Below are 22,398 nucleotides of genomic sequence, written 5' to 3' on the forward strand. Positions count from 1 at the left end.
TTCAGCCTTACGTGGTATGTTTTCCTGTTTTCACTCGGAGGATGTGGTTAGATTTTCTGTCTTGTGCCAAGTTGCTTCAGTAGACACAAGTCATTTTTCGCCCACAGGCCTAATAGCGCCCTCATGTACTGACAGAAACAATGACAGCGACGTTTACCAGAAACAGCATTAACAATGGGTTGACACAATCATAAATAAGGGGGTCTTTATATAATGGAAAATACATGAAATACCTGCACAGCAATACAGGAAATACTGAGAACGAAGCAACACAAATAACAACCATATGAAGAAATCTTTACCTGATGTAAAAATATCAGAGATTATCATGCTGAGTCTACCAGATGGAGATATGACCACCCATGGTAGTGAATGTTAGAGTCCCAAGGAGCTACAGCAAGGAGACATTACTGCAGATAAGGCAGCACTGCCCTCTGTTGGTGGACTACTGTAACTACACAATGTATTGTTCATAATAAAATTATAAATAATAATGAAAAAGTTAGTCTCAAAATGTCAGACTCGTCAAACCTACATTTGTATGTGGCATGTAATACGTTTATATCAAAAGGTCGGGCAATTAAAAAGGGACAAAAATATTGTGCTAATTAAAAGAGAACAAAATGTATGTGTGTCATCAGAAAGCGTGGCTTTTAAAGGTTGACACTGCAGAACAAATAGCACAGAAAATATAAACCAACACTTGACTCATTATATATTTATTGAACAATGTTAAGTATGATAGGGCTCTCCATGTAGGAACTCTAATAATATAGTATAAAAATTAAAAAAGTACAAATAACAAAGACAAGACAAGGCAATGTTAACAACATCCAGAATCAGAATAAAGAAACAGATTTCCTCATGGCAGTATTTTCAGAATAAAGTGTTTTCTTTTTCTTTCATAAAACTAGGGATGCATCGATCCAACTTTTTCAGTCCCGATACCTACAGCCTGGGCTTTGGGTATCAGCAGACACCAAGTACTGATCCAATACCAGTGATCATTTATAATCTGTATGCCTCAATGTGTGGAAGTGACTGGGATCATTCTTTTTTTTTTGTAAGGCAACATCAGGCTTAAACATTACTTCCAAACTTTGTAAAAGTAAATAATAACAAATAAATACAGAAGACATAAATGTACAGAATTGTTATTAAAATAATGGTATCCAATAATAGATCCGCATATTGTCACCGATACCTGATCCAGCTATTTGAGCCAGTATCGGACCGATATCAGTATCGCTGCATCCCTACATAAAACGCGTTTTTTCCTTTCCCATAATTAATATTGTTGTAGTTGCAAAACCATGCCTCAAACTGAGACGTTAACCAGAGGCATCCCAAGTATTGGAATGAATGTAGTCTTTTCTTCTCTTTGCTTTAGGGATCCGTAAGCATATCCCACACAAACCGTTGAAAAAGGCAAAAATACTAGTCCATAAATCCATAAAGTAGAAAATATGAAATGTACAGAATAAATGTAACATAATAAAAGCAGGCCAAAAAAAAGCCTTTTACAGTTAAATTAGCCACGTATGACTCTTCAAGTTATACTGAAATGCAAAACAGATGAAGGACAAGTGGGTCATCCTACGTATCCCATGCTGCCTTAGGGCTGGATTGTGCTACACAAAATAAACATTCCTCATTGGATGAGGTCAGGACAAAGGGTATGTAATACCAGATATGGCGGTCTGATGGAAATTGCTACATGTAAATGGTCAGTACATGTACAATATGTAGTGTGTGATATACTGATCCTAGAACAGGAAGATGGGGTTGGAGTTCAGTCCTTTGGAAGGCTACTGCTGACCTCCTCAAGCCCGCTTGAGCTTGTCGATGTGGAAGGTGAGTTTGAGGGCGGGGCCGAGCTTCAAGCCCATGTATTTCATCATCATGTCGCTACGCAGCAACAGGAGCGCTTTGCCGTCAATCTCCTGCAGCAGAGAGAGGGAGGGAAAAATTTTAATAACATTTTTTTTTAATAAAGCTGTCCACCAAGTTAAGTTGTGCAAATGTACGGAACAAAAATCAATGTCTAGTGTGGTCTAAAACGTGTATTTATACTATACATTATAGATACTTAAGTTTATATTTTCTAACGCAACATTTGTATCACTTTAAGCATCTCCTCCTTTATGAGAGAATACACACATGTTTTCTGAACAGGTCTGCGTGTGGTGCCAGCACTGGGTCGATATATCTGATATACTGCATGACATCCTCCACTGTCCACAGGTTGGGGTCCTGACCACTCTGTCTCGGGCTTTCCCGGAAACTGCCTGAGCCTGAAAGTGCAAAAAGGGCAAACAAATCCATGAAGACAGTCATTAATGCATTAACTCACCAAACACTTTAATACACTTTAGCTCGCAATGCCCAAACACCATTAAGAAAAGTACTACAATTTAACTTAAACCTGTCAAATACACACCCTAAGTTATTCCATCCGTCAAGCCGTTTGAAAGCTTTAAATCTATAAGTGTTATTCATCTTGTAAAGACAGAATGTCACTATCTATTATTCACCTACTATACGAAGTGACACGAATGTTCAAATGTATCATTATCAGTCAAGCCTCCTTACAGTTGAGTCAATATGACTCTTCTGATTTTAAGGTGTTCGTGCCCATCATTCATTTAAATGGGGCCTTACCGGTGACGCAGCAGAGGTGCCATTGTGCTCCAGCAAAAAATAAAATGCAGGGTCGTCATCCGGATTGTGGGCCAATGCAATACGAGCAAGCGCACATTGCTGGTTGATTATTTTGCAACGTGAATGCTCAGTTTACCACGCAATCTTCATAATGAAAGATTACTATTTTTCTATTTTTGGTGTCTGACAAGCCTTCAAACTCTTCTTCCCAGCCCGTTGCATCGTTTATTATAAACACAGGGCTGTTTTTGGTCCGATCGTCCATTTAGGTGACCTGACACAACAGATGCTTTGTTACACAGAATCGGCTGAGAAGCCATCATTGGAAACCGTTTGGAAAAAGGGCAAACATTTTCAAAAGATTCTTGGCAGGTGATTGGATGAACAAGCTGTCAATCAAACTCTTGCCATCAAGAAAAGCCTTCAGTGCTGTTCTTTGCTCTGCTTAATGAATAAAACTGCAGCATCCACGCTAACATCTTTAGTGGCCGCTGTTGTTGTTTGAATGACCGGCCATCTCTCTGTGTTGTCACACACACCTGAACAACACCCATAGCTGCCCAAAAGCTCCTCACAGGACGCCGATTGGTCCTGACAAAACACTTTACTCGGGAGCATGACGAGATGGATTCTCGCATGATTCTTGCTACATCGCGAGAATCCAGCCACTGTGCGAGGTCACACTTTAGGAGCATTACCAACGCTTCACTGAAATGTCGTGAAAACGAAGACAGCGACAACGTTTCCTGTTGCAGTGTGTCTGTTCCTACCTGTGGAGTTGTTGTGATGCAGCAGCTTGGAGGGAGACCTCAGGCCGGGAGTTTGTACCGTAGAGTTGGGAGAGAGAGGGCTCTTCTTTAAGTGCTCTGATGCGACAACACTGTTCTCCACGAGGGACTCACCTGCGGGACGAATCACACAGAAGACTCACCAATGAGAGAAAATAAACACATTGACTGTTTCACCATGACACATAGAAAGAACTTAAACACAATAAAGCAGTGGTGGGATGAGGACGCACCTATTTCTCCATACCTGCTATTTTGGCCCTATTCCAGCTGACCTTTTCAAGACTACTTATAATACGCTGTGCTGGCATTTCCCCAAACCCTTTTAAAGACCCCAACTGTAAAACTACACATTAAAACTAACTTAAACTTCTCTCTTAATAAGTACCGCCTCATCTCAAATCTACCTTTCCTGAGCAAACTTTTAGAGAAATGTTGTAACGATTAAACAAACAGCTTTCTGAGGGTGGAAAATGTACAATCTGGCTTCAGAGCTAACCACAGTACAGACACAGCTCACGTCTAAGTTTGAAATGAAACGCTGATAGTGGAAATATATCTGTCGTCATTCCTTAGGGCCACACTCAGACACTATTGACCAGTCTTTTACTCAGCCGTCTTAAGAAAGTGGTTGTTCTCTCTTGGAACAGTACTGAGCTAGTTTCAATCATATATTACTGGAAGGAAATAGATAACGTCACATGTCGGAAAAACAGCAATCATTGACTACGGTGCGGCCCAAAAGCAGTGTCCTAGGACCTTTACTGTTAATCTACATGCCGCCTCTGGGATCCATTATCCGTCAGCATGGCGTGAATTTAAGTGTTGTATTTACATTTTAAAAAGGCCTACACTTTTTATTTCGGACAAGTAAGTTTGGCTATCGGTCCAGTGAAACATCTCAGCTGAAGGACAAGTGCCTGAAAAAGTTAATGTCAAGCCCTGTGACTGTTTGTCAGCCATTAGTGAGACGATGAGCAGACTGATTCGTCCTCGTTGGCCCAAAACATAAGAACGAATGGTAATTAACTCCCATCATTTGTAAGAACCACTGCAATACGCAATAATCCATTACAAAATGCAGGAAATTACATTTCAGAATGGAGATAAAATGTATTACATTTTATCTAGTTATTACATAATGTGTGGACACAATGTGACTTAATAAAATGTTTCACAGCGATATGCTCGTAACCCTCAGAGAGTGTTATAGTGCTTTGAGTGTGCGTTATGGCCTTCTGTTAAAGTGGAAGGCCCTTTTTAGGGGGATTTTACCCTTTAACATAAATCTCTTCAAATATTACATTAACTTAATTAAAATCTAAGGAAATTGAAAGATGACTTAATGATTAACCTCCTGCCCCACAACTTAATGTGACTCACTCCTGAGCCAAGAGCTTCTTCTGTTTTACTACCTCTTTTATATGATTATATGCGACTTTACTGGACAACTCCAGAGCAGTCGATTACCAGCATTAAATGTCCTACATAAAACGTGGTGCAGCATTAGAGTTGAGAGACTGATTATATAAACAAATACTATACACATGAGTGGACGGCTTGTTTAATCAGTGAAATCCTTTTTTTTTTAAACCCACAAATAAAGAACAAAGAAAATACAAGCATTTAAATAAAACTGAAATTTACTAGCAAGCAGCAGCAAAGTCCCCCTGCAGCTAATGCATCGACAGCTTATGCTCCAATATAAAGGAGGCATAATTTATTACTGTTCTAATAGTGTAATTAAAGGCATTCATTAAAAGTGATAATGTAATGGACTATTATAGGAGAACAAACCTATCAGACAAATCCAGCTATGGGGAACTGACAATGCTCTTTGTCCAGATATGACTGTTGTCTGATGAATAATACTACCAATGTACATAGTACACATGTTTCCCTAGCTCTGCATATGAACAAGCAGAACATCTTTTTGTACTCTAGGGTGTACAGGAATGAGGCCCAGGGTTTCATTCTAAAGAAAAAAAACACAACAATCCTCAAAGTAACATACCATCAGTGGAGTGCCGGGGGATTTTGGACAGTTTCTGAGGAAGTGCACTTTTGTAATCCTGGAGCAACCGCTTGGTGCCGAGGCCTGGGCCCGTCGTTAAGCTGTCTCCAAAACCTCTTCTCTCTGAAAAAAAAAAAAAAACCCCAGCACATATGAAGGAAGCAGCCAGATGTTACAGTTAGAGGTGAGAAAGCTGCATATAAGTGGACCTGACTGTATGTTATTTGTTTACATTCTTCTTTTGGTCAAAGAGGCTGAATGGCTAAAAAAAAATACATACTTTTGTATTTTAAATACTACCGGACATAATGGAACCATACCGGGAATTTGGTTCCCGTCAGAGAATGCTTTGTCATGTATCACGTTTGACCTTAATAAGTGACTGACTTTAGGAAACTAAAACACATCAGCAAAAATACACACTGTAAACTCCACAAGATGGATGTGATGAATGATGAGATAATCTACAACATTCACCACAAACAGTCATCACGGCATTGAACAGCGTATTTCATGCGACTTTTTTTTTACTCCACTCCAATAAAGCACCTTGTTGTCAGTACACTTTTGTCTGGCTGTATAACTGGAAGCCAACAAAAAAAGATATTTCATGTCGGATTTATCTTCCCAAGAAATCTAAACTGTCGGCATGGCACTAGTTATTTGCCTTTTGTACGGCAGTGTAAAACATACTGTGCAGATACTCAGGGGAGGCTCATGGGGCTCCCTTGAGGATTTACAAGATTTGTTTTTCAGAAGGTTACTGCCAACATCTCCACATGAGTAAGGCAGACAAGATTGTCTTATGCTGCAGGGAGTTTGTATCTTCTAAAGAACTAAAAAAGACCACTTCTGGTGCAGAAAATCTACTTTTGGTGTCAAGCATTATATAAAATGCATTAAAACCGACACCCCGGCTATTAGATTTGTGTCTATGAATAAGGAGAAAAATCTCTGTCTGTAAATCAAATATGTCATTTGCATTCACCAAACATTTCCACTATGTAGCTGTGCATGTGGAGTCACAGCAGGAGCACAGGAGCACCGACCTGTAGTGTATGTGTGAGTGTCGTAGTGCAGGCCTCCTCTGGCTATAGGCTGGCTGCCAAAAAGAGGATCGCAGTGAAGGTTGTGGCAGAGTTTTTCCAGGAAGCGGAGGACGTAGGTGACACTGCTGACTGTTGGCAGGGTCAGGGTGTGCTGCTGCTTGTCAAAGAAGGCTAGACAAGGAAAAGAGGGGCAGAGGACAGAGGATCAAATTCTGTTCGATATAGTGCACAGTCTTTTGTTTTACGTGGAAAACACGAGCAAAAGAAACGTGTTGGCGGATGTGAGAGGAGTGAGCTTTATACAAAAACAAACAAAGCAACAGCTTCATGAGGACTTTCAACAGAGACAGGAGAGTCATATTTCTGTATTTATGAAGACGGTTTAATCCGCACCTGATATGACTTCGCCTCCTTGCCCAGACTTGAGGCAGGAGAAGACGGTGGCCTGGTTGTGGGCGGAGTCCACACAAGCCTGAACACACTGCTGAAGCACTGAGGAGGCCCGGCCAGGCCCAAAGTGGTCCGGGAGCTTCTGGACACGCCGCTGGTCCAAATGGGGTCCCACCTTGCCGTACTTATTTAGATACACACAAACTAGGAAGGGGGAAGGCAACAAGCAGAGAAGTCAATACTGAAGGCTGCGTGACTTATTAAGATGGTGAAATAGTTATTGTAATCAAATACAAGGGACCATTATGTCTATTTTAAAATATTGCTTGCATGTATAAAATCATCATTTGTCAGATTCCGTTGCCAACGCGACAGACAAGGCGGTGACAGCGTGTCTGACAGCGTGACAGATGAACTGAACATCCCAGACAGGTGAACCCATCAATCATAATGTGCACTATGTCCAGGTCTGTTGTCTGTGTACCTGTGGGGGCCTGTAGTGCAGAATTGGGGATGGTGGCGTTGTCCATAGGCACGGTGCTGGTGTCGGGCTCTGGGGTGCTGCTGGTAGGAGACGTGGGGACTGGATTAGGTACCACGCGGGGTTTTCTCTGGATAGAAACACACGCATTCAGACATTTTACATCCTTTTCTGTTGTTTTCTTTTCTTTTTACCATCAGTCCACTCTTATACTGCTCTTTTAGATTTGTATTCTTAAAACAAAGTGCCTCCCTGTAAATGCAACATGGTGCAACATCAGTAAACAAAACGAATATAACAAGCTCATCATTTTTTAACAGGACGGAACAACTTGTTTAAGTGAAGAAGGTGAGCACTGGACAACGCATAGAGCTGACTATTGAAATTAAGTTATTTATTATGTGTTCTATAAAATACACCCAATAAGTTCCCTCCTTATGCAGCCAAATGCTATGATGTGATAATCTGTGGATCAGCGATACCTGTGTTAGTGTGTATGTACTGGAAGGATACCTTGCTACCAGGCTTGGGCCCTCTTTTCTTTGGGATCTTGATAGGTTCTGCCGGAGTCTGGGCCTGCTGCACAGCTATGCTCTGTGCCCAGTTGGCAGGCAGTCTGCCCCTGGTTCGCCCTGGACCCGTCACTGGCCGCCCTGGACCCGCCATGGCGTCTTCCAGCCAGCCAGCTCGCTTCGCCCAACCCAACTGCTGCAAATCAAGAGCGAAGGAGACAAAGAGTCAAGTGGCGTAACTCGTCAAGTGGCGCAACTCGTCATGCTGCGACACTCTACAATGGTAGAAATCAAGACGGGACACAAGGTCAAAAATGTGTACATGCAACCAAGGCTCATAAGAGGTGAGCAAAGAGAAGAGTGTCACAGAAAAAGCACTCCTCCTGCCAGTTGGTCGTGGTTCCCGCAACTCATTTTATTTAACCTCTAACATTATTAATGTATAATGTGCCATGTATAAACAGTAGTTTGGTTTTGAGTCCGACACCCAAATACAATGAAATGGAATTCTGTCTGTGGTGCTCACAGCATTGAAAAAGGGAAAAAGTCCTAAATTAAAAAAAATAGAATTCTGGATAATGCACAGAGCTAACTGTGGAAGGACATAGTCTCTTTAGAACTGAATCAATAGTCCAGCTTTAACCAGGCAGCAACGTCCGGTTATGAAAAGTGAAGCAAACGCAGAAGTGCCTTCAACTTGCATTATTTCTAATAACCAGCAGAGGACGACTCGTCTGGCTGAAAAAAGAAGTCTGATTGTATGGAAGTCTATGAGAAAGTGACCCTTCTTCTCACTTGCTTGTAAACACCACTCTATGGTTCAACTTCAACATGGTTGGTTTCGTAAATTATGGTCCCATTTAAAGTAAAATATACAATAATAAAGTGTACGATTTAGTGCGTGGCTACCTTGTGATTGACAGGTCACTACCATGGCGTTGTCTATCTTTTCGTCTTTAAAATGCATCCTTTTTCACAGTGTTTGAGTTCATGAAAGTTAACATTTTGGTCACAGATATGGCAAAACCTGGGAAAATATAACCCAAACGATCTGCATGGCGAGACGTTATTAAAGTATGTGTTTCGTAACTTGGTGAACTGATCCTGCAATTAAAGGCAATGGCGCGTCCCTGATGGTATCCCTAAACCACTTCATGCCTACCTTGCTGCCAGGCTTGGGCCCTCGTTTCTTAGGGATCTTGATGGGCTCCAGGGCTTTGCCCGGCTGGATGCTCTGTGGTCCCAACGCTGAGCCCTTCTGATTCCAGAGCCCCGTCACCTTGGTTTTCCTGCGGCCTGGCTTCCGTCCTCTCTGACCTGGAGGTCTGCCCACGGTGGGCGTGGGGTGCATGGCTGGGCTCTCCACACTCCCGTCTGTCAACGCCCCAAGGCTCTTAGGCAGCACTACTGCATGGGCAAAGAAGGACAGGTACGCAAAAAAAAAAAAAAAAGGGAGTTAAGTAAAATGCTGTGGCATTAGAGTGGAAAAGAAGAAGTTCAAAATTACAGCTCCAGGCTCCCCATATAAATCACAGAGAACATAGAAATGTAATAATGTTTAAACAGACTGAGAATGAGTTCCCAATGCTTTCTTTGCATGTGGCTCATCAGATATCAGCATTACTCATAAACACCTTCCTCAAATGCTGAACAACAAGTTTGGCACCACTTCATTTCCACAATCGGTCGCATCAAACTTTTCAAAAGTTCAGTTATGTTCAATGCAGAACTAAATCCGGACCGCTCATAAACACCTGAGCTGGAGTTTCTCCCAGCAGAGAAGGTCAAACATTCTCAGCAGCGAAAACATTTTTCCCGCACTTGAACTTCCTTCCTCAGTTACAGATGACAGCACACTACACCTCTCCGACTGTGAAGAGTGCTTCACAGTCGGAGAGAAGAAGAGAGGGCGAGGGGTTACACCAAGAAGGTAGCATGCACCGGGTTTGCTTTAGAAGACTGCTCATTCGGTGTTTTTTTAACGTGCCAGTGAACTCAAAAAGGGTTTAGTCGGCATTTCTGCATTTAAAAATAAGGTCACAGAACTCAGCCTCTTTCTCTGCAACATGATTTCTCTTTAAGGTATTCAGATGAAGGGAAATAATAGATGCTACAATTAATCATGATACACTGACTTGCTGTAAGACATCAATGCACTGCTTAATAGTAATCATTGTGTTTTCTCTCGCAGTATTAGTGATGGTCCATCCACATTACAAACAAACGTATTTCCCATTAAGCTCTAATGGTATCTACTCATGCATTACAAATAAGAGTTTATTGCTCAGATTTTGAGAAGTTTGTCAAAAAACAAATGAGGAGGATGGAATTTAGTTTGTGTTACTCAAAGCACAAGAGAGTGATTTCTAAAAGCCTGAGCAAATAAAGCTTAACCATCTGCATGGCCAGATAACACTACAAGTAGCAGCACACTGTATGTATCTCTATGGTGGGTATCTGGTTAATCAGTCCAGTATTGTATTGTGAAGTCAGACAAACAGGCATTACCAGCATAAACTGGGATTCATTTCAACCAACAAACGATGAAGATGAAGCAGAGAAAAAGACTGAACTGAAAGATATCGGGTCAAGAGGAGAAGGGAAAAACAGAGTCGTTTAGAAGGAACGAACACAAGTAATCAGAGATGATTGTCTTTTAGTCTACCTCGAACTCCCTGCTGGCTAGAATAAAAAGAAGAAATGTGTGAACTCCTTATAAGCCTGAGGAACAAGCCCTAATAAAGAAATAAGCCGCTGACAGCTGTGAGACGCTCTTAAAATGTAACTATCAAACTCCCACCCCATGAATGCACACCCTTCCTTTGATGACGGGAAACATTTCAGAAATCACATGAACCACTGAGGGAACATGCACATGTCAAAATCCCTTAGAGCCGGAACTATATTAAATACATAAAGAAAATAACCAAGTAAGCCATGTACTTCATGGAAGCCAACACAGCTGGCAAAAACTCAAGAATGTGTGTGTGAAAAAACAACCACGCTGAAGAAAGAACCACAGTATATCCAGGATATCAAGCCTCACATGCACCTGCAAGTCCCCACACACACACACACACACACACACACACACACACACACACACACACACACACACGTATTTATCCTGGATCAACATAGACAGATTTACGAGAGGAGCAGCCACATTCATTAACACAGGTCTCGGCCCGTGGGGCTGTGTTTATCAAACACGGGCGCACCAATCAATGCAAAGCTCAGTCTGCAGGCTACTGCGACTTTTCATAGGGGAGCCAATGTGAAGCGAAGAAAAAAAAAAACACAACAAGACACCTGATTGATCCTTTACAGATTGGACAAATCCGAGATAATATGTTTAAAAGGTTTAAAGAGCTTGAGGTTACATGCTCGCTGATCAATGGCAGTGCTTGTAAGTAAAGCCAAACAAACAGCGTAATGAGCAAACCCTGGGGTTTTTTTCTTTTCTTCCCCCTCTCCCTTCAGTGCACCGAGTTCACCGAGTTCACAAAGCCACCACTGCCAGTTTCACATTACAGGAAGATAACTTCTCACAAGCTTTTAATCCATCACCCCGACTGCATTTCTGTCGTTGTCGTTCATCTTTACTCACCTCTCGCGCCCAAACGAAACGCCAAAAAGTGTGTGGTTGCCTGCACAGCTGTCCTCGGATTCACCCTCTCCTCCTGCCCTGTCCTCCTCTCCCACTCTTCCTCTGCGTTGCTCCTCCTTTCTCTCTTTTTCCTCCCACCATCTGCTGGCAATGTAAACAATCCACCTCGAGCAGCATACGTCTGTCTTATCTCCGTCGTTTCTATCCCTTCTCTTGACTCAATTCTCCCAGAGATTGTCTAATCGGACCCCGTTAGCCAGGGTGCCAATGGGAGGCCTGTGGAGGGGCACCCAGGCTCGACTCAACCACGTCAAGGCCCAACTCTGCCAACTGGTGGAGTGCCAGGCCTTCATGAAACACTAGCAGAGCTACAAAGGCATGTAGTGCCTCCCCACATCCCGCCTTCCTTTTCCACTGCTTCTAACGGATTCTGACAGAGGAGTGCAGCTGACCTTATGGCCGTTAACCTTTGTATCCACTTCTTCCATTTATGTTTCCTGTATAACAAATAGCTTCCTCTGTTTTTCCATGTTGAGACAGCAAACATGGCTACAACTTCTGAAATGCTCCAGCTTTGAGAAAAAAACTGCCTGGTGACAAGAAAACTCCTTGTTCGCTAAATGGAAAAACAAAGCAACGGATCGTGTGGTTCTGTTCACCGTCCGATTGTGTCGCACACCAACAGAACCATTCCTACTTTAACGTTTTACAAGAACTGAGCTGGATGTTTCTGGATGTTGGAAGCCTATTTTGCAAACACAGTTGAAAGGTTATCCTGAGAGAGATCACATCACCATCTGGAATTAAAAATAGCAAATGCATGTTTGATGACTTGATCGACTAATGATGCCTTCGGGCGGATGATGTAATATGTACATCACACTGTAGACCGCGTTGCACCAACCAAACCCACAAATACAGTGAAACGTAATAGAACAACTGCAGTAGATAACTAACAGTAGAGAAATATCCTCATTATTGTGGAGAAGAGTGCTTGAATTTAAAAGCAAAGCAGAAAACTCCAGCTGGTCCCCAAAAAAACACACCATAAAAGTGCTCGTTATGCACTGGATTTTATCAAAATATGAATGTGAAAATACAGAGGGTGGACAAAATAAAAGCAGCATCTTCACGGAGTAATACAAACCAACATGATGAAAAATACAGTTTCATTGAGAATTAGTCATGGCTGTTTTAATGCAACTCTAATTATTACAATTTGGGTAAAAAATACTAAATATAACAAAGTGATATAATGTAATCTCTGTGTCCACTTCCCATACAGTGATACATCTTATTTTAAAATCTTGGGTTGTTCACTGACATGTATGAGTTATTTATTTCTTTATTGTTGACAATATGCCAGAGTTTGAGTGCCTTCACTGTTAAAGTAAGAATTATGGCCGATGAGCAACTCTTGAATGATACCAAACCGTGACCCAGAAACCGAAGTATGTACCATTTCTCTGTCTCGTTACAGCTCTAATAGAAGTGTACGTTGTAATTAGAGAGAGACAGAAGTCAATCAAGCACATTTTGTACACTATTCCACTGTCTTGAAAAGAAGTCCAACAAGGCAAATAAGTGAAAACGCCCGAGTGGGTGGACCATGAGTGTATGAGTCTTCAAAGGGTCAGTTTATCTAAACTACTCCCCTACTTCAGTTGCTATCTGGCCATGCGGACAGATTTGGTTTCACATGTTGAGACTTTGAAACAATGTCTCTGGTGTGTCTGCCTCCTCAACAATACAGCGGAGGTGAATATATTCTAGCAGAAAAAAAAACGACACATGACGCCTACTGTTACGGTCCATACCTTTGGTGCCGGGCGGCTGAAGGTTGTCTCCAGTGAGGGCGCACCAGCCAACAGGGAAGACGTCACGCGAGTCATAGCGGCAGTAGTAGTCAAAGGCTCCCCGCCAACCATCAAAGGTGACCAGCACCTCGACGCCACGCAGTGCACCCACTGTGGCCGGGCAGATGAAGTGGGGATTTTTGCGGTCCACCGCCTCCAGCTTCATGCCTAACTGGAAGGAGTTCTGCTCCGGGGCGGGAGGCTCCTGCTGGGGAACATGGAGAGAAAGAACAGGGGGTCAGGTATGAAGTGGGCATGTGTGTCCGTGTATTCATGTGTACCAGGAAAGTACAGTAAAACCAATAAAATACTGGTGATTTTATTATTTTTTTTTCTATTCTACCAGAAATGATGGCAGTGACTTATCGATCCCAGTGAACTCTGGTATGAATGAGTAACTATGACTAATAAAGAAACCTGCTTGTTTTCTCCCTGATATGGGACAAAAAGTAGTTTTTCAGAGTGTGTTGAGCTTGTGAGCCTTGTACAGGTACCTTGTGAAAGATGCGAGAGGGCGCCATCTCAGCTCCATTTAGCGTTTTCAGAAGGAACATGGGCCAAGAGGACGCATTGAGACGGAAACCTGAAGAAGACGACAATTGTTGTCCTAATTACAAACAGCTGCACGCAGACAAATCATGGGGAAACTACAAAAACAAGACATCTGAACACGTCACCTTGGCCCTGAGAAATTCCGACGAGTTTTCACTATATTATGACATTTCATTGACATCAACGATTAATCAAGTACATCATTTGTAGATGAATAAATGAAGAAAAGATAAACAGTCGAATACCCATGGGCAGACAAACAGATGCTATTGTGTCTTTTCCCATGGTTATTCAATACAGAAATGTCCGGGCTGGGAGGCTTTCTATTCTGTGTTAGGGAGTTATTTATAGGCATTAACATGACACATTTGACATTTGTGCTGTTAGTCACTGACACCTTGTGGGCCAGAATGAAATCCCCTAAAACAGGAAAAGACAAAAAGTTAATGTGTCAGTGTGCGTCCTTACCAAGTGGGGGCTGCAGCATGCCTCCGTTCTTCTCACAGTTGCCTATCGGCTGGATCTCTGAGGAGTCCACGAGGCGCCAGAAGTCGTTCTTGTTGTCCGACCCGTCCAAGCGCAGCCGCAGCCGCGAGCCCGTCAGGCCCACCACTGTGGCGATGCAGGTGGACGTGGTGTTTCGCGGGTCCAGCGCTTCCAGCTTCATGCCCGCCTTGAACTCGTTAAGTGGAGGCGTGAGGCTCTAGATGGTGACGACAGACAAGCGTTAGCTGGAGAGCGGCAAGCGTGAAAGCCGGCGGTGGAGAAATAAATAATTTGGTGTCATCAATTAATCACAGGAGAGATGCTTACAAATAGCTTTGATGAAGACGGATAAGAGTGGACCTTTTAAGCTTGCTCACCTGTCTGAAACATGCAGAGGGCGCTGCAACGGCACCCGTCTCTTTCAGGTATTTCTCCCAACTGAAAAGCCCTGCAGAGGAATACAAGGAGCAACAGGAAATGTATGTGTTTTTATGCATTTTGAGTTGCATTTTACAATGTTTTCTGAGCCCCAACACAGAGCAACAAAGACACACGGAGCTTGAAATCTATTACCAACACTCCGGCAAATATCGTCTCTGTGATTAATGAAACAACGCCGAGGTAAATCCTTGGGCACTTTCTCCTTTTAGAATCGGCCCCAGACCGACTTCATATATCACTGGCTGCTGTGGGTTATTTACCTTGGTACTGTGAGAGCACCCGGGAGGGCCGTCCACTCCGGGCTTGCTTGATCCTTCTGCCATCTTTCCACTCTATAGCTAGAGGAGCCAAGAAAGATAGAATAAGCTCTCAACTACGGGTGATTTTCACATCAGTCAGTACCTTGCAATAGCTGCCACACTCACTGCTCCAAACATGGCCTGGGATTACAGGACTATTACAAGAGAATGTATGGAGCTGCCTGCACAGTAAGAACAAAAGGGGAATTGGAATGAACTCAAACTAAAATGTGCCATGCGTCTAGCGTTGCCTGAAAGCTACTATGAATACTTGTTTGTTATAGTTATTTGGGGGGGGGGGGAGAATACTGCTTTCATATTGCGAATGGCAAAGTAGAATTTTACCTTTCTGTGGCACAGGTTTCCTCATGCTCCAATACTGACCAAGCTCACGACACACAAGTGGCCTCCACTCTGAAGACGAGAGAAAAACAACACAGAAAGAGCTCCGTTACAGCTGTGGGAAATGAAGAGATGAACGTGGTGGATCGCTTGTTGTTGCCGTTACGATTGAAAACAAACCGTTGTGTGGTCATATGTCGGACTGACTTTTGGGGGAAATGTGTTTAATATTTTGCACACATCTAGAATTGTTCCATTTAATGGAGCCATAGAACACATTGAGTGTAAGGTTTGAATATTTCACTCAGTATTAAAGATTATATTTGAGATTATTACTCTTATGGTTCCTCTATTGGTTCTCTAAACCAAAATAATTTGAGGAAATATAAGAGATATTTAAGAAAAAGTTGCCGTATGAGGCTTAAAATTTAAAATCGGATCAATCCATCGGTGCATCTCTCTACTCAGGTTAGATTTAATATAGTTTGTACAAAGAGCTGGAACAAGCAAAAAAACATGATATATGATATGTCAGACAGTGTGGATTTGGGGTTTTTTGATATTTGAGGTTTTAATGTTTTATATGGTTATAGTGAAAAAGGTTATTTTGAGATGATGGAAATCTACCTCGCCTCTGTGTTGCTCAATGATATGGTTTCTTTTTATATCTGTCAAGGACTGGGTAATCTGCATCTGAGTCATCCTGTAAATGTGTGAAGATTTTTGGGTCCCTTTATTGATTGCATCAGTAAGCAAATCAACTAAATTCAAAAACCTACTACTCGAACATCTGTGTTCACTGCACTGGAGATACGACACGTCTGGACGTGGATGGACTATTATATGTTACTGAAGCAACCTTTATATATTTTTTTCGTATGTCGTGTATGTAAACCCAATAAAGCCTGTGTGTAGTTTGTCTCTTGTTTGTGTTTTTATAAATCTTTTTCTTAAAGTTAAAAAAAATGGGAAGTAACCCCTTAACTTAAGTAAAAGTTAAGGGGTTAACAACTCACTAATAAAGTGTGTAAGAGTGAACTCAAACAACTGATCACACCAATGACACCTCAGGAGTACTCAGACCTAAGGTGGGGCTACAACATGTTAACTGTACTGCATTTGAAAGAGAAACCAGATAGCTGCTCTTGTTATCTTTGTAGCATCATCATCATCACGGGAGGCAACCAGAGGCCAGTTCAACAAAAGAGACCCAAGATCATGCCCACAATGTACAACATACGGATTTAATTTGCTTTTTTTCGCACTTTAAGGAGTCACTTAGAGCTCCTTGCTGTGATAACTGTGTGCAGGCAACAATTGATCACATCAGAGGGGACACAATATTAGAAACACCTCTCAGTATAGTGCAAAACGTTGTCAGTATCACACAGCTCCAATGCTATTAATGTTATTCTCAAAACATCAATTAAACACTCCCATGCAATAAACTAGTAAGAATGTTTACAAAATGCCTAGTCATCAATCAGTGATTACGAGTTAAGGCTCTGTGACCCAAACCCTGAGCTCACCAGCGTTACCAACCAAACACAATGTGCAGGTCAACAGGTCAGATGGATACAAACAAGGGGCTTGTTTCTGCCGTCCCACAGTCCAACACAGCATTTATCAGACATAATATAAATACAAATAATCCAACAGGTAGATTTCAGTTAGAGTTTATGAAATACAGGGCAGTGAGTATTGACACACTTGTTGACCATCTGCCAAATATTTGAATTATTGTGAGAGCAGTTATAAATTAAGTGTTAGTTTACAAATAAAAACAAGTAAAACAGCAATGTCAGAGGACCCACGAGGTCACTTAGTTGACGTTTGTTATGTTTATATGAACAGCATCCTACCTTAAAACTTCATAACCGTTGAGCAGCGTTTCTCCTCCCCGGATGATTTCCTCTTCAATGGAAGTGCGCCTTTTTTCCTCCGCCGAGGGGGAGGTGGCGTCCAAATTAAAGCGGCCCGGTCCCTGCTTTATTTCCGTCTGGGAAAAGTGACAGGAGGACTGGCTTTAGAAGAGAGATCAGCATGTACCCCTTCTGCCTGTTGCTTGTGTTTACATCTCAAAGCACAGCTAGTACCACTTCGCTGTCTTCTACACGGGACGCTGTTTCCAATTATAGACTAAATATCGCGTCTCGCGTTGCAGAAATGTGTTGAGCTCCATCCAAAAAACACAAAGCCAACACATGGGAGACCCCCCACCGCCCTCTCCTCTAGTAGATATGCATGCGGGTTACATGCCAGTTTACGTGACGGCAGCGCTACTTATGTTATTCATAAGTTAACGCCACATTAACGGTAGCCTCTCGAAGTATGACACAAAAGTAAGTGGGGAAATCAGACATGCATGCGGCAAGTGCAGACACCACATCCAGCATGCTATGCTACGCGCGGCTACACAGAGACATGCCCACTGCCCGGGATGCTAACTTAGCATGCTAGGTAGCCCGCTGACCTGATTATAAATATTAGCATTAGCAGAGCGGGAGCCCACCAGCATATATGGGGCCAGCCGGTGGTAATCTGGGCTCAACGCTGAAGCAGAGGCTGAAAACGCGACGTTGCTCGGTGTATCCGAGGGTGTTTACCTTGCTTTGCAACGTGTGTTTGTTTCTGGTGTGGATTTAGCGCTTGTCCGCCATTTTTTTTTCTCTACAAGATGAGGAGGGGGGTTTTGGCAACATTTTTTTTTTGTTGGGCAGTCAGTCAGACAGGCTGGAGGTTGGAGGATGGAGAAAGGGCAAAACAACGACCCGTGGCGGACAAAAGATTTAAAACAATTTTTAAAAAGCAATATGAAATGTAACATGTTTATTTCTAGTTTAAGCCCCCCAGGTAAAAAAAATATCTGGTATCTTTTTCACTGCAATACCAAAACATGACATGCAATTACACATTGTATTCATTTTAATATACAGAGCAATGTGTGCAATAGCTTTTAACTAGGCTACTTTATGAGCAGGCTTTAGTTATAATACATAGTCATTTGCCAATTGATTAGGCACACCTTGCTCAGAGGCGTCAACGTGCAGTGTCCAAAACTAAAGTTGAATCAGCACCTATTGAAAAACTTAATATTATAACAACCATCAAGGTGGGATTCATTGCAGGACTGTTGTGTTATTCTGCAATAGTTTTAGCCAGGTGTACCGAATAAACTGGCAACTGAGTGTGCATATTACAGCATAGATCCTGCTTATAAATTAAATGTATGTATTTAAATGCCATTGCGTACATTGTACTGTACATTACAGTGAATATAATATCCCCAACAAACTATTTCCAGGACTCCAACAAGCATCGCTGAGACCTCTGCATTGCTTTTAAGAACGCTGAAGGAATTGAGTTTTTCAGTTCTTATGCAGCGCTTTAGTTTGAAATATCTCTCATTAATAATAAGCAGTAATTTTATCACACAATGTTGATAACCATGATCATTAATTTATGAGACGAATATTCAAATAAGACAAATAAGAGTGGAATTTTAGTAAACATTATTATTTCAGCATTACTGCTGTACAGAGTACTGCTCTAGTTTCATTTAAACAGTGCTCTAGTTGTGGGTGTTTGACTAAGAATGTGGGGTATTTGCCTTGAGCATAACATTAATACATTTTGATTATCAGTGCACACAAAGCTTTACTTATTAACCACTATTTGTTCCAGTTAAGATTATTATAACATTCTGAACAGAATCATGGCAGCGTCAAAATGTACTACAAATAGAGGAATTTAATATCTAAAACGTAATGCAATCCACGCTCCCAGAGTGAAATCAGAGCAAAATATCACTGAAATACAGTATGCCTGCAGTAGTGTAATAAACCGGGCACAGTACAATATCTGTAAAGATATTCCTGATGAATTGTGTAGGTGTGAAAATTAGAAATGGGGCCATTTGGTAATGCCATGCCAATTACATCTGAGTAGCAACTGTAACTATGTGATTTGGAGAAACACCCAGCAGTTCAATTGTGTGTAATGGTCACCTGGCAGCACTGCTAATGCCCATTTCAGCCTACGCTGGGCAGGCCATGGCCCAGTGGCCCCCTGCACCCAAGGCAATTATGTTTGGTTTCACACGGTGAAAAGGGTTAATTGGCAGTGCCCACGCGCCTGATTGGACCTGTTTCACGCCTGTCAGCCTTCATCGCGTCAAAGGAAGCCCCAGTCCACCAGGCACCGTTATTAAAACACACACAAACACACACACACACACCTCATGGACACGCACAGTGCAAAGACTCTGTACTTAAATCTAATGTTGTAATGATTGTACATATGTGGAGGAATAAACACACACACACAAAAAAAAACCCAGACAAAAAAAGAAACACAAGCCACTACTGTACAGGAACACACTCATATAGAAATATTAAGTATCCTTCGTCCTCATGCAGAGACATAAGGTTCACACTTTCATACACACAGGAATTATGTAAATCACTTTCTGGTTGGTCCTAACTAATATCACTAGGGGTCAGTGTTGTTTTATACAAAGCAGCGCCAGATAATTCTGCCACTTTCCTCACCCTACTCATTTCATCATGATTATTTTGTGCTTTTCTCTGAGCACAGGACTTGCTATTTTTGCCGCTCACTTTCCTCTTTAAACCCTAATGATGATTATGATTTTATTTCTTTTCAAGGAATATTTTCTTGTATTATTTTAAATTCTTTGGTTTCGTTTCCTTTTCATACAGTTCTGTGTTAGATGTATTTGAGGACTATTCGTATTGTGTTCTCTGTTACTATAATTATAGTTAAACTCAGTGCTACGCAATGAAGCCACTGTATGTTGTGTGCCTGTCTGTCTGTAAGGAACTCAATGTGGTTCTAGTTGTTTTTTTTAATAAGGCTTTAACCACTGAGCTGCCAGCAGTCTATGAAAGTCCATCAGCCATTATACAAGCCCGTTTGACTGGCATATAACAACAGTGACAATGTGTCACATCCAACAGTCCGCTCAGTATAAATCACATGTTCTCAAGGTTCAACACATTGTATACACAAAAAACTATTGCAAAATGTTTTTCATGAAAGAAAGTGTCATGAATGAAAATCCTTGGGTCATTTTATTTTTTTACAATATTTACCAAAATGAGCTTCACCCCCCTCCCCCCAAAAAAACCCCACCATAAACATAAGGAACGGCACAAGAAAGATAAGCGAATTGTAAGGTTTGAATTGCAAATGCAAATGCATTTGATAGCTGTAATCAGAAGAAATTTCAGAGGTAATCTTCCTCTTATCTTGTTAGCAGGGTTCCACAGTTGAATATAATACAAAAACACACAGAGCCTGTAAAGTACAATTTTCAGACAGACCTTTTGTGTCAACGCAAATGTAAATTCTCATATTAGTGTTTGCTCTTCTCTCTTGGCAGCGCAATCGGTTTTTGGTCTATTTGAAATGTCTTCCTCTCTCTTTTCATTTTATCTCACTACTTGAATCTGGCTCTCTTAGCTGGCGATGCGTTTTTTTGTTTTTTTTCCCCAAACATGTTGCTGTAGGTGTCTACTAGCCAATGGCACGGCTCCACTGCCGTGGTCTGTTTCTGCACATACAGACAGTGGAGCAAGGATCTTTTCCCACTGTGCCTTCTTGTCACTTTCAGCACTCTGGCACGCTCCAACAAAGTCGCCCCTCTCACACATACACAAATACCCAGACACACACACACACAAGTAGACACTCACACACAAACATGCACATGCACACACAGTGAGAGTCAGATTGCGTGTGTTCACTCCCGACTGTGCCTCAGAGGACTCTGTGCTTGTCCCACAGACGAGGACACACACACACACACACACACACACACACACACACACACACACACACACACACACACACACACACACACACACACACACACACACACACACACACACACACACACACACACACACACACAAAGAGTCCCGATACACACTTCCCAGCTCTGCTGGCATCCTGGGAGGGACGTGCAAGAGAGAGAGAGCAAGAGCATATGTTGGATAGACATTTGTTGAGGGGGGATATTTCTCTTTGGATGTTGTCTTACAAGCTCTGACGGCGCGGTGCAGAAAGAAGGAATTTTTTTCCGTCCAATTTATTAATCCTTTTAGGCAATGTTCTCTGTTCAGAAATGCAAATTGAATCAATCTGAGGCTGACTTTAAGACTTTTCAAGTGGGATTTAATTAGAAGCCAGGGCCTGCAGTTTTTAATGAGAGAGGGGGAGGAGAGACGGAGCAAGAGAGAGAGGACGAGAGAGGCATGGGGAGGGAGAGTGGGTTGCGGTTTTGATCTGGGGGTCCTGCTGGAGAAAGGATACACAAATACCCACAACATACACACATGCGCGCACACACAAATGCACCCTGTAGAGCCGAGTATGAGGCGGATGCCCGCTGTTCGGTTTTTCTTCACTTCCCTCATCTCCGTCTTGTGAGCGTTTTAACCAGAGATCTTGTTACTTCTGAATACATCTCGAACCCTCACATCAACGTAGCGTATCTCTGCACAGATGGAGTGAAGCTTCACGCTGCTCTTCAGTGTTGGAGCTGGTCAATAGTAAAAGACCTCAGGTCAATACCGGACAGCTCCCAAGTGTCGGGGCTTGTAAAGTCAGGAATGTGAAGCTGGTCTTTGCAGGAAAAAAAACAAAAAAACAAAACTACCTCCCATGGATGAGCAAATATAAAAGAAAATGTAAAAGGTCGATGGAGAGATTTCCAGACTGGATCATCTCAAACGCGGGGAACACATTGTGTGAACATTGTGTATTCATATAGCGCCAAATAATAACAGAAGTTAAGTCGGGGCAATTTTCATATAGAGCAGGTCCAGACCATACTCTTAATATTATTTACAGTGACCCAACAATTATTGTATGTGTGTTATCTATACCTGCTG

The 22,398-nt window shown here is 42.1% G+C and overlaps 1 protein-coding gene across 4 annotated transcripts; it reads right to left on the bottom strand.

Annotated features, from left to right (window-relative positions):
* Positions 1 to 941: 941 nt before the first annotated feature.
* LOC306700340 (polycomb protein SCMH1) lies at positions 942 to 18,149 on the bottom strand. 4 transcript variants are annotated; one of them, XM_079165337.1, is made up of 17 exons: positions 18,088 to 18,149; positions 17,344 to 17,480; positions 15,485 to 15,553; positions 15,101 to 15,178; positions 14,777 to 14,847; positions 14,382 to 14,616; positions 13,856 to 13,944; positions 13,323 to 13,569; positions 9,058 to 9,299; positions 7,897 to 8,088; positions 7,387 to 7,513; positions 6,906 to 7,106; positions 6,513 to 6,683; positions 5,464 to 5,586; positions 3,432 to 3,563; positions 2,161 to 2,294; positions 942 to 1,943 (listed from the first exon to the last, which is right to left on the bottom strand). In XM_079165337.1, exons 3-17 carry the CDS (start codon positions 15,507 to 15,509, stop codon positions 1,824 to 1,826), a joined length of 2,187 nt encoding a protein of 728 aa, XP_079021463.1. In that variant the 5' UTR covers positions 15,510 to 15,553; positions 17,344 to 17,480; positions 18,088 to 18,149; the 3' UTR covers positions 942 to 1,823. The 4 variants fall into 4 exon arrangements, with proteins under 4 accessions (XP_079021463.1, XP_079021462.1, XP_079021461.1 ...); XM_079165336.1 differs by having other exon boundaries at positions 7,897 to 8,091; XM_079165335.1 differs by having other exon boundaries at positions 9,058 to 9,302.
* Positions 18,150 to 22,398: the final 4,249 nt, after the last annotated feature.

The sequence above is a fragment of the Pholis gunnellus genome, assembly GCF_910591455.1.
Source record: "Pholis gunnellus genome assembly, chromosome: 8".
NCBI classification, from domain to species: Eukaryota; Metazoa; Chordata; class Actinopteri; order Perciformes; family Pholidae; genus Pholis; species Pholis gunnellus.

Excerpts from the sequence above, each read along its gene's own strand:
- LOC306700340 (XM_079165334.1), bottom strand. The coding sequence starts at position 15,509 with ATGAGGAAACCTGTGCCACAGAAAG. Across the intron at positions 13,945-14,381 it reads CATGCTGCAGCCCCCACTTG|GTTTCCGTCTCAATGCGTCC; the intron begins GTAAGGACGCAC and ends CGTCTTCTTCAG. Across the intron at positions 3,564-5,463 it reads CCCCCGGCACTCCACTGATG|GTGAGTCCCTCGTGGAGAAC; the intron begins GTATGTTACTTT and ends TTCGTCCCGCAG.